General features: G+C 35.7%; 1 protein-coding gene across 1 annotated transcript; it reads left to right on the plus strand.

Annotated features, from left to right (window-relative positions):
* The first annotated feature begins 4,725 nt into the window (after positions 1 to 4,725).
* LOC110736968 (cation/calcium exchanger 5-like) lies at positions 4,726 to 11,586 on the plus strand. Its single transcript, XM_021917309.1, has 2 exons — positions 4,726 to 5,738; positions 10,156 to 11,586. Exons 1-2 carry the CDS (start codon positions 4,929 to 4,931, stop codon positions 10,918 to 10,920), a joined length of 1,575 nt encoding a protein of 524 aa, XP_021773001.1. The 5' UTR covers positions 4,726 to 4,928; the 3' UTR covers positions 10,921 to 11,586.
* The last annotated feature ends 1,264 nt before the right edge of the window (positions 11,587 to 12,850 follow it).

Here is a 12,850-nt window from a genome sequence, read left to right on the forward strand (position 1 = left end):
CTATAATTTCTTAAAATTACTATAGATTCATTGATTAGAAACGTCATAACTTATTGATAACTCCAGCTTATTTATATATATACCGTCGAAAATTTTATCAAGATCCCAAGTTATACATTGTCGGTTCTCATTTGAATCGATATCTACATAAATTGCCTCACATTTCAGTATGTCTCACTAAGATCATTTGAATCTGTCACACCATCAACTAATGTTATGACATGCATGTTACATTAAGCAGCGAAAAAGTCATTAAAAATACGGAATAACAAGCAATTGAGATACAAAGTACTATATTTGACCCTAATTTCCGAAAAGAAGGGGTACACAAAAACAAGAACAACTACTACCTCATTGAATTTCTCCCCAAAAACGCATGCAATTTATCCCCATACAAACTGAATATTCATTTGAGTTTCCTCAAGTTATTGTCGGAGGTATGTATAAATATAATTCCATGCTTTTCAAACCATAGGGTATAATTAATTATTTGAGTATCAAAACTTTGAGACTTGTATAATTTCCGCGTCGTGGGTTGAATCGCATCTTAGTTGTACAATAGTACAAGAATCTATATTACCAAAAAAAGGTGCAATGCATATGAAAATTAATGATTACATGCGCTAAATTTAAATAAATTGAACAAAAAAAATAAAAAAAAATCTAGACCCACCAATTTGATTGAAGGTGTTAGTGTTAGGCATATTTCGCATTCTATTTCTACCACCAAAGAGCCGTGTGATTGTTGTATAATATATGATGATAGTTGTAACTTTTATAGGTAACTTTCATGATAATCTCTAATTTAATGTATGTAACTGCCGCCATGAAATATGAGGCTTATGTTACATAAATTCATCATGAGAAGTTGTACATTTGTGTGGTTAATTTTCATAGTTAGTCAAAGGTTTGAAAAGGTAATGTTGAATTGATAACTTTGTTTACATGCAATTATTAAGCACTGAGGTTGGAGTTCCATTAGTGTCAACTACCAATTATTTTTTCTTACAAACTCCAAATAATAAAATATTAAATATATTGTCATTAAAACAAGAGGTTTAACATCTATTGGCGAGTAGTCTTGGATTATGATAAGCTTGGACCAAAAACACATATGGGAGTTTTAAAGTCGGAATTATTGTGTCATTTTCCTTCATGCGTTTTTGAGTCTACAAAATTATTGCGTAAGTGGATATGTACAATGTAGTTAGTACGGAGTATTGTTTTGATTCTATTGAATAACCAAAAGATAATTGCTACTCGTTACTTATAAGATTGATGAGCTCTTAATAAGTGCAATCTCAATTGAACTTAAAAATTGTCCAAGTTCAAATTAAACTCAACTTATACACTCCTTTCGAATCTAAATAAATGCATCACTTTGACTAATACATGTGTTGATGCATAACTTTGACCACTAACATCATTAATTTTATATTAGTCTAATTTATAAAAAATACAGTACTCTGTATTAGGAAGATATACATCATGACTAATCCAATAGTATTTCTAGTAATCAAGCCAAAGTAGATAATCAAATCAATGTTACAAATCTTAAAAGTAGGAACGCGTAGTGGTGAATCATGCGATGGATCTACTCACACGAATTTTCAAAGTTTGGGCTCAACTTAGCTCTATGGACTGCTAGCAGAATTTATGGGCTTTTGTACATTTGGGCTATCTCATGTGGTAGGCTGGCAGCCTATCATAAATGAACTTGTGCAGCATGTTTTAGCGATGGGTTTATGAGTATTGGGCCAATTGACATTTTTCTTCACCACTTAAAGGCTGATCATGCTTTTCAATTACAACAAATTATTCGCAATGAACCTTTCGGTTAATTAAATCCAGTTAAGCCACTAGGATCAATAGGGTTCTTAACTAGAAATTTCCTAAGGTTCCTAGCCCAATTTAATTTACCAAAAACCATGCAAAACGCTTCACACATTGCGGTGCTTACAAACCAAAGCCCTCCCCTAAAAAAAAAAAAAAAAAAAAAAAAAAAAAAAAACAAAGTCCAGGTTATTGGACGAATGACGGTCATTAGCGACTCAATTTGTAAAAGGTTAGATGTGGATTACATGTTGATAGTGGGTGGTCGATAGACAAGTTAGGTTAAAGAAGAGAAGAGAGGAAAGTGTGTACATGTATATTGTGACCATAACTCTAAACTTATTAGGTTTTCCTGTCCATTAACACCCCCTCGCAAGCAGCTATGATTATAAAAGGCTATAAAATATAAGTTGACTAGCTCATTTGGTCATAGTATCGAGATATACCTAATCTATATTAACTCGAGCAAGATATCATATATCACTAATAAATAAAGTCGGTCTCGCAGCCAGGCTACTAGATAGCGACACTTGGCATTTCAGTTTTTCGCCAAGCGTCGCGCCACGTAGGCGACAAATATGTATTATTGTGAGGATAAAAAAGTATACATATAATAATTTATAATTCTTTTGAATTTTTTTTTTATCTTTTTATTGACAATAGAATTTTACTAATAGCAACACACCACATATTATCATTAATATGAATATCCAATTAACAATAGAATTTTACTCCTATACGAATAACAACGTAATTTTAATTATAAATATGACTATGTATCATTGAATTTTTTTTAGTCTACTATTGATTTACCATTAAAACTTTTTAATAAGGTATTCTTCATATTCGGTAGTAATATTTGTGTATATTTTGTGATTTTGTTAATGAAATCAAAGAAGTAAAAAACTACTAAAATTAGGACACAAAAAAAACTGTATAATACAAGAGAATCTTGAAGTAATTTCAAATCAATGTTAGTAAGGTTTTAGAACTTTACGGGTTTTACAAATCCTCCATAGCCCATTTACCAGCCATATATTATTACAAATGGTCCGATTAGGCCAATAATAAATAATATAATTTGTTGATTTTACGTGTTATAAAAAATTACTTTTAACTTTTTATTTATTTTATATTTTTATTGACACACTCTTCTTTTCACTAATTCAATGTTAAAAATTGATTTATCATACAAGTATAATATATGAAAATTAAAGACATCAAGGTAATTCGTATGGAAAATTAAAGACATCTAAGATAATTCGTAATAAAGAAGTTAAGATAACGAACATACCTTATAATTTTATAAAATAAAGTAATGGATGATGATGAATTGAACTTTTTCACTATGGAAGTATGGAATATCATGCCTAGGAGCACTACTGCAGCACTGGAGCAGCACAAATTTTGAGAGAAATTAATTATTTTTTAAAAAATTTACTTGATTGGGCAATGCGATAATATTCTGATAAAAGTTGCAGTTGTAGGTAATGTAGACTTTGTAGGTATTAGGCTTTTAGACTTTTAGGAGTTGGGAATAAAATAGCGGAAGGCGGCAACATGCCACACGTATATTAGAATAGCCCAATTAAATTTATGCATATTTGTGTTTATATATAGGCTATTTGGGCCTGACTTTTAATAATTTTTTTTATTTTTATTTTTTATTATTATTATTAATTTTTTTTTTTATCATAGGGACTAGGGAGGGCCACGGCCCGAGCAAGCCCCCCCGGGTCCGTCTTTGACCACCACCACCACCTTCTTCTTCCTTTATCCTTTGATCCACAATAGAATATCGACCACCATCTTCCTACAAACCCATCCACCTTCATCTTCCTCCCTCTTACACAGACACTAGCATTAACGACCACTTTGTCGCCGAATTAAGCGAAAATCCTACTAAAAATGGAGAAATTTAGGGCATAATGGATCCCAAAGGGTAAGTGATCTTTTTCTCCTCCATTGAAGATTTCGAATTTAGAGTTTTAGTTTTTTACTTGACAATTTATGAGTTGAAATTATACCGAGTAACAAAGGTGTATTAATTAATAACCAAGCAAGACTTAACTTACTTATAAGATTTTTACGAGCTAGCCCTAGTATCTCAACATGAGATACATTGATGTATTTCAAAATGGCATATTTGTAAATAAGAGGAATTATATGATTTTTTTTTTTTTTTGTACTATTTTTTTTTAATGTTTTCTTCTTCTTCCTGCCCCATCTTTTTCATCCTCATCTTCTTCATGCTTCCTCCTCCTCCATAGAAGTGGGTCGTGAACAACCACTGTCGCCACCATATTATCGTGCGACCGATTAAACGAAAACCCTAACTATAAAGGGAGAAAAGAAGGGCAAGGTTAACCCAGACGGGGAAGGTTTAGGTCGTCCTACATTGAAGCCCCTTGAAACTCTTCCATTTCTCCATTGAAATTCTTCCATTTTCGGTTGAAGTTTTTCAATGCTCCATTGAAGCCTTCTGTTACAGCTTGAAAATACAGATTTTTTTTGACAAAATTACACCCAAATTATGCACTAAAAATGACGAATTTGCTCCTTTGAGATACATATCATGTATCTCATGTTGAGATACTTGTATTTTCTCATTTTTTACCTCAAATATACGAAGCATATTTGATTGTCTACTCCATTCTCCATACCTTATTGTAATTAAAAAAAAGTGACCCTTGTCTAATTCACGGTCCAACATGAATAAAATCATACCCTGTCGTACTGAGCTTTTTTCATGTTGGTCCTTGATGGTCAAGTCTCAACTCTCAAGTATCATCTCTACGGGAAATGATTTTGACACATCATAAGTTTTTATGCTCTTCTCACATGAAGATGTGCCTATATCAATTAAGGGTGTGACAAAGTCGATTCTCCGTCTTTACTCATAGAGTCATAGTTCAAACTCGACATTGAATTTTAAAATCAAACGCGTAAAATCTAGCCAGAAGTCAGCTGTATCCCCCTAAATATTCCCCGAAATCTCAACTGTAAACCCTTCACTCCAACAGTCAACTTCACCACTAAAAAAAGCAACTTCTCCACCTTCAAAACGCCATTTTTGGAGCTTCATCTCTAATGGCATGGCAATAATCTCTCTTCAAACCCTCCATTCTTCCACACTAATCCTCTTCCTCCTCTCCACTCTCCTCTTCTTCTTCCTCTCAACCCCATATTCTCTCTCCTCCATTTCCACCCCTTCTCACAGATCCCTCCTCTCTATCCCCACCTCTAAACGCTGTTCAATCCTCTCCATTAATGGCGGATTCCTCAATTACCTCTCCCTCCATTCCTGCTTCTTCCCTTCCAACCCCATCTTTTCTCTTCTCATCCTCTTTCTCACCCTATTACTCCATTTTTACATCCTCATCAAAACCGCCCAAACTCGGTTTTCAATCATCGTGACTACCCTTTCTTCTCACCTTTCTCTCTCTCCTTCAATGGCTGCCGTAACGCTCTTAGCTCTCGGAAATGGTGCTCCCGACGTCTTCGCCTCGGTTGCCGCCGTTGCCGGCGGCGAAACTCGAACTGGGTTTGGGGCAATTTTGTCGGCGGGAACTTTTGTGTCGGCTTTTGTTGTGGGGTTTGTTGGGATCTATGCGGCGCCGTTTTGTGTTGATCCGTCGTCGTTTGTGAGGGATGTGTTGTTCTATTTGATGGCTGCGTTTCTTCTGTTTTATGTGTATTTAAGTGGGGAGTTGTATTTTTGGCAGGCTTTTGGATTTGTGGTGTTTTATTTGTTTTTCGTTGGGTTTGTTTTTTGGATGGATTTTGGAAGGGGGAGTAAAATTGTTGATTTTGAGGCGCAAAAAAGTGTCGAAATGACGCAATCTGAAAAGGGTGGTCGTCATATTCATGAAATTCATTCTGGGGTTTTTCCAGATTTGAAGAAGGTATATGATTTTGATTTTTTTACTTTACATTGCTGCTTATGATTGAATTAGAATGAACTTTGATGGCTGGGAATCTCATTGTATTTACCTGAATTATTTGTATGTAGATGATTTTGCAACATTTGTTTGAGACGAAGATTAAGTTTGGCTTGCTGAGTTGTTGATATATAATGCGTAATTGTTGTTTCTGTTATTTACCTGATCAAGTATTGCCGGTGAACTTTCAAACATAGTTTAATGTGATGCTGCTGCTTTGCTTCGAGGTGGGATCCTTTCCATTTCTGTTGGAAAATGGACTAACTTATTCATATATGAACGGTTGGGGATGTGTGGAGAGGAAATATACGGATGGCGGTGGACAGCGTGGAGTGGTGGTAGGTGGGGGGTGAGGGGGTTGTTTCAGCAATCGGCTGGTTTCTGATTGTAAAGATGTGTATATTGGCTTGTTTTGGTTGCTAGTTTTAGAACTAACTGTGTAGTATATCGAATACAAGTAGTGTTGATTTGGTCTTTGTTGTTAGGGATCCTGGTTTAGACAAGTCAGGGCAACTAGCGAGTGTGCTATTTGGAATAGCGTAGCTAGTAGGGTAGTTTACTGGGTTCGTAGGATGCAAGTACGTGAATCAGAATAAAAGGTCAAAATTGATTTGTTTTTCAATGCTTCAAGCTATAGTACATATCTGAAATATATGTATGTTAGTATGTAGATGATTTTGCAACATTTGACTGAGAAGAAGCTTGAGTTTGGTTTGTTTAGTCTTTAGTGTTGATAGATTATGTAAGGTTGGGTTTATTGTGTTATCAGTGGTGAGCTTGCAAATATAATTTTATATGCTACTGCTACTTTGCTTTGAGGCGGGATCCTTTGCATTTCCTATGGTGATTGGATTGTCCATTTCATAGAAGAAAGGTTGAGGATGCATGAATGGTAAAAATTATTTGGGGGATAGGGGATAGGGGATTAGGGGAGTGATTGTTTCAGCAACTGGCTGGTTTCTGAATTTAAAGATGCATGTATTGGTTTGTTTTGGTTGCTAGTTTTAGAGCTATGTAGTACAGTGAGTAGTGTTGATTTGGTCTTTGTTGTTTGGGATTCTGGTTTAGAATCAGGGCAACCAACTAGTGAGTGTGCTATATGGAATAGCGTAGCCAGTAGAGTAGTTTACTGGGTTCATAGACTGCAAGTATGTGAATAAGAATAAAAAGTAAAAAAATGATGTGTTCTTCAAGGCTTCAAGCTATAGTAGCTGTTTTTATGTTTAGATAGGAACCCTGCTATTTTGGTATATGGCTTGCAGTTCATAAAAATAAGAATGCTGCTTTGAGGATTTATGGAGTCATAAGATTAGAGCTGGTGACTTTGCTTTTGTTCATCGGATATTCTCTTCACTTGGTATTTGGTAGTTTGGTACCCTATCATGGGTTTGGTACCATTTCTTGTCATGTAGACTAAGATTATTATGGAATACTACTTGTTACAATGTTAAATTGAGATGACTGATGACCATCTAATCTGATTCTGGTTAACCAAAATCTGGCCTGAAGGCCCTGACCATATGCTTTTTTGTTTTATACTTGCAATGATTTATATAAATTATACTCCTTTTTATTGCTTGAATCAAGTTCCCTGGCATAGTTGTTTATACCTTGAAAAGTTTATTCAAATGTTTTGCAAATAAAACCTGTTGATTCTAAATCACAAAGCAGGAGGAAATCATGGAGGTCATCAACTGGATTAATGGTCTCACAAAAAAAATTTAGGGATTGCAGTAGCCACTGGATCCTGTAGATTCATATTGCTTACTCCAGTAGCATTACCTCGAGTTGACTAAGCGCTTATTTGTAACTTTAGATTAGGGATATAAAAAGTTGTAATTATTAAAGAGTAAAGAGCAAAAGCACACTAGGTGGACAAATGTGTTCAATGGTTTCAAAGCATTCCACAAGCATTGTTGGGGATATTACTCAACAAATGCAATCTTGAAATGAGTTGGCATTCCACTTTAAAAAATTCAGCTTTAAAATGTTTATATTTGTTGCTTCAGCTTGGTGGAAACAGAATACTTATTATGTTAGATAGAAGTAGAGAACAAACTAACTAGAAAAATGTTAGAATGCTTTCAAGGTTGATAAAATGTATGGATCAAATATTGTTGCGGTGTAGATACAATTGTTGCATGTAAATTGTGCTGATTTTATCCGAAATGATGACTTGTATGTATGATTTTGCATAACGTGTTCTGAAAGAAAGCGCAAGCTTTTTTTTCTTGAGTTTTCGCATATTATGCGTGATTTGATTGCATTTGTTTTTTGCTTGACTATAACATATCATGTTGCTGCTGCTTGCTTTACTTTGGCAGTTGTTTGTTTCCTTGTTTTAAAGATGCAAACATTAGCTTGTTCCACAATAGCTTATATTGAATATTATAGTACTTCCTATGAGCCATCTTTGGAATGATTAGAACCTTGACCTCAAATATATCTTGCTCTGCCTGTTTCCTGGCATCTGTTTGGGACTAGAGCAACTTGTAAGCATGTTATGGCTTTGAGTGATTACCAGGTTCATAGTAAGTAAAGTTGGTGTGTTTCTGAGGCTAAAACAGCTGCTTAATTTTAAAATTTTAACTGGATAGAGAACATGGTAGATATTCACACCACTGGACTCTGGTACAAACCAAAAAATCAAGATGAATGAAGGGTGGGGTGTCAGAAATATCATAACGTCTAGGGAATCCTTGTAATTATAGTGGAGTGAAAACTCTGTTCTTGTTGAGTTGATAGTATCATCTGCTACACTCAGATTTAATTGGCTTGTTAATATTTTCTATCTACTAAAGTATAGATACAATTTACACTTCTAGTTACCCGTCTTACCGTGCGAAAGCTGAGATGGGTGATGACCACAGAATCTGATTCAGGAGAATGGAAATCTGTCCTCTAAGATTAGAAGATGCGATAAGTGTTGAGTGCTGAAAAGTAGCTACATGTTGGGTTTTGTAGGTCAATTTATGTGCTTAGTCTAGACCATGGTTTCAGAAATACCCAATACATGGGAAAAGTTGGTATATCTGGTTCATTGGATTCGTAGTGGAAGGAGCCATAGTTTAAAGGATAATTTGTCAGAAAGGATCATTTATGTCGACATTTTGTGAGAAAGGCTCTTTCGTAAAAAAGTGGCAAATCAGGACCTTAAATGATTTTTTTTTTAATCTAATTATTTTTTTGTGAAAGGGGACCTTTAGCCGGATTTTGAGCTTTGACTTGGTTTTCCGGCTTTGACTTCACATGATATTGGTATTTGCCTCGTAAAATCCCTCACCTCCCCAACCTCCATGTCCACTGTCATCCCACCAATTGCCCACCACCAACTGCCCTCCACAACCACACCAAAACCCAACCCCACCTCTTCTACCTTCCTTACCTTTACTCCCTCTTCCTCATCTGAACCCACCAGCAGCTGCTCCATCACTCCATTTAGTACTAATTGTCGCTGCTCCAACAGAACCCATGACCTCCACAGATATTCAAGCACCACCCACAAACACCCTTCCCATTTTCCCCTCTCTCTAGTAACTTTTTCTTTACTCATCTATTCGAACACATCACCGTAACCACCATATACGGACCTAACACCTATTGGCGACCCGCCACTGCCAAGCTGCCATCCACGCAACTCTCCTATTCCCTCTCCTCATTATCCCCATTTGGATGTAATTTTAAGCATTTTCGCATATCATGTTTGCAATTCATCATTGAAAAGAGGAGTTGATTTTATTTGGTTTGTGGTGACTGGTGAGTTTTAATGGTATAGAGTAAGAAGTTGGAAGAGATGATGATGAGAGGGGAAAGATTTGGATAGATGGTGGCGGGTTGGTGGTGGGATGGTGGGTGTAAAGGTTGGGGAGGAGAAACAACAAAAATGGAGGTAAAATTCAAATCACGTGATGGTCAATGTTGGAATATGATGGTCAAAGGTTGGAATCTGGCAAAAGGCCTCTTTTTACAACAAAATTTTCATTTAAGGTCCTAATATGCCACCTATAATTTATTTATTATTATTATTATTAAAGGACCTTTCTCACAAAAGGTCAAGGCCCTTCTTAACAAATTTTCATAGTATAAATAGGAATCCACCATCTGAATTACTTTTATGAGCAAACTTTTTAAACTAATTTGTCGTTTTCCCTTAATGTTATCTCAATGTGGTTGATGCATGGAATTAATGTGTAACGATTGTCTTTCTTTGATACTTTGCAAAGTATGTGATTGCGAAGTACCCCTCCCTTCTTTTTTTAATCTGTCCTTTGTTGACTGTTGGTGAGTCAATTTATAATTCCATCTTTGCCCTTATCAACTCTTTCTATTTGTTTGAACTAGCTTCATTGTTTAATACCAGTTTTCTCTCTGTTATGCTTAGATCTCAAAGATATGGGAGGCTCCAGTCTCTCTGCTTCTGAAGCTGACTATTCCCCAGACTTCGCCATCCGAGTGGAGCCGGTTTTACCAGTCAGCAAATATTGCTCTTTGTCCCCTTGCGCTTCTTTACTCTTGCAAATCATTTATGCCCATGTCACATCCTGTTATATTTTTGATTCCACATATGCATCTTCCTCTATGGTCAGTGATACTCTTCTCAAGCTCTTCTCTTGCAATACTCCACTACATCGTTGAAAAGGAACCTCCCAAGACCGAGCAAATCCATGTTGTGCTAGTTGCGTTTGTGATGAGTGTCTTCTGGATATCCAATGTAGCTGGAGAACTACTCAACTGTCTAGGAGCATTAGGGAAGATTCTGAATTTGCCACCCTCAATTCTTGGGCTAACAGTGCTTGCATGGGGGAACTCAATTGGCGATCTTGTTGCTGATGTGGCAGTTGCTAAAGCAGGCCAGCCTGCATTGGCCATGGCTGGATGCTTTGCGGGCCCAATGTTTAACATGCTTATTGGGCTTGGCACGGCTTTAATGATACAGACAGCCAAGTTCTATCCTGAACCATATGTGCTCCATTTCCATGTCAGCATTGTGATAGCATTTGTATTTTTATTTTTGAGCTTGATGGGATCACTTCTAGTTGTAACTTGGTCGAGATTCCGGGTTCCAAGGTTCTGGGGTTTCTGTCTTGTTGGCCTCTATGTTCTCTTCATCTTTGTGAGCCTTGTCATAGCCAAGTTTACTGCCTGATCAACTTACAAAGACCACTTGGATGATACAGGGGGCCAAATATTCTTCTTTCCTAAACTTGCTAGTGCCAGGTAAGGCACTACGCAGTAATATGGGGTGTAGTGATAACTCTGATTATTAGATCAGTTTCCATTATACGCTCTTTGTTTGTGCATAATCTGCTTTCAGAGTTTGGAGCAACAGAGAAGCAAGGTCACTGGTTTTGGCCTTCATCAGATTCGAAGGAAATCAAATATTCTTCCACTGCAGTGATCAATCTGTGGAAAAAATTGATAGATGCTTGCTTATTAGAGTATAAAGGCTTCCTTCTTCCTGGCATTTGGGAGCTCAGATGATGTTAACTGTAAGTAAAATACACGTACTGTATATTACGCAACTTGAGTTGATTCTTTTGGGATGTAAACTGTCACGACTATGTAAAGGTTTACCTGGATTGGGGACAATGGAGTGGGGTAGTAACTTCAGGCTGTCCAGAAGGGGGGGGGGGGGGGGGGGGGGTGTGGTTCGTAAGGGTTCTGGCTCATTTTTGTTGGCCGGAACGGGGTTAAATGCTGGGGGACTGTCATCTATTTTCCCACTGTAACTGTAAAACTAGTGATTTGTGAAATGAAATCTTTTCTCAGAGGTCAAAATATTGAGACTTATCCAGAGTCCAGACCACTTATACCCTTGTTGCATGAGCTAATTATACTTAAACCAGTTTGCTTAACAGTTTATGCACCTATCTGCATTCTAACTGTCCCCTATTAGTTCCCTAACTAATATGACTAATAGTTTATTTCCAACTGTAAAGTGTATTCTAACTGTTGCGATTCTTCAATGATTAATCAGTTGGAGTGCCACGAATCAAGTTGTGGAAGTAAAAGAAGCTAGCTTGCTTTGATACCCATATGAATGGTCATGAATTAAAGTTATCAGGTCATCAGTTGGAAAGGACATTGATTCCAACTGGAGTTATATTACTAGCTGATCATGCTGTACTAGGAGTGCTAGATATCCTCTTTTGAAAATTCTCAGTTTTTTTTGGTCTGAACAACACATGAAATCAGTATCAGAATTTTACTCCCTCCATCCCATAATAATATAGTGGCTATTTTCATTTTATGGCCAAACTTTGACAAAAAAACCTCATTATATATACAAAAAAATATAGTTATGTGAGATATTATTTGTTTTAAAGGGTAGTTTTTAATATCAATTTATATAATTTTGGTTAACGTTTAATTAAAGATATCGATGGTCAATACTTTAAAAGGTATGTCTTGAAAACATTTCAAATAAATACTAATGTTATAAGACGGAGAGAAAAGTATCAAAGAACTAGTACAGTGCCCGTGCGATGCATGGTTTAAAAAAATATATATTTTGTTGATAATTTAAAATAAATTTAAATATTAAGTGTAATTGGACTCTAGTATATTAATAAATGCGTCATTACATGTTATATACTACTTTCGTTTCTTTTAGTTGACACGTTTTGACTTTAGCACTATTCACTCACTCCCCTTTGACCGTGATTTGTGTTTTATACGTAATGAAAAATATAGTCGTGTGAGATCTTGTAAGATTCGTCACGATATATATTTTCAGAATATCAACTTTTTATAATTTTTGTTTATCGGTAATTAAAGATATTAATGGTTGAAGTTGTGCATTGACAAACGTGATTAAAGAAACGTGTCAACTAAAAAGAAACGGAGGAAGTATATAATTTACAATAATGGCCAACACAAAAATTATGGAATGAATTTTCAATTAACATTATATAGGCTGAGTTAATTTTAGAAGGAGTCGTATCAATTTTATCATATACACCTCAAATTAGTAAAGGCCTTACTAAAAAAAACTCTATATATAGGTTTTTTACAAAAAAAAAAAAAGAAAAAAAGAAAAAAAAATCACTTATATTAGGATATGGAAAATGATTAGT

This window comes from Chenopodium quinoa, unplaced genomic scaffold (assembly GCF_001683475.1).
Source record: "Chenopodium quinoa cultivar QQ74 unplaced genomic scaffold, ASM168347v1, whole genome shotgun sequence".
Classification (NCBI taxonomy): Eukaryota; Viridiplantae; Streptophyta; class Magnoliopsida; order Caryophyllales; family Amaranthaceae; genus Chenopodium; species Chenopodium quinoa.

What these genes read in the sequence shown, in the direction of transcription:
- LOC110736968 (XM_021917309.1), top strand. Translation starts at nt 4,929, where the DNA reads ATGGCAATAATCTCTCTTCAAACCCTCCATTCTTCCACACTAATCCTC. An exon ending in TTTTTCCAGATTTGAAGAAG is followed by an intron (nt 5,739 to 10,155) that starts GTATATGATTTT and finishes TGTTATGCTTAG; the next exon opens with ATCTCAAAGATATGGGAGGC.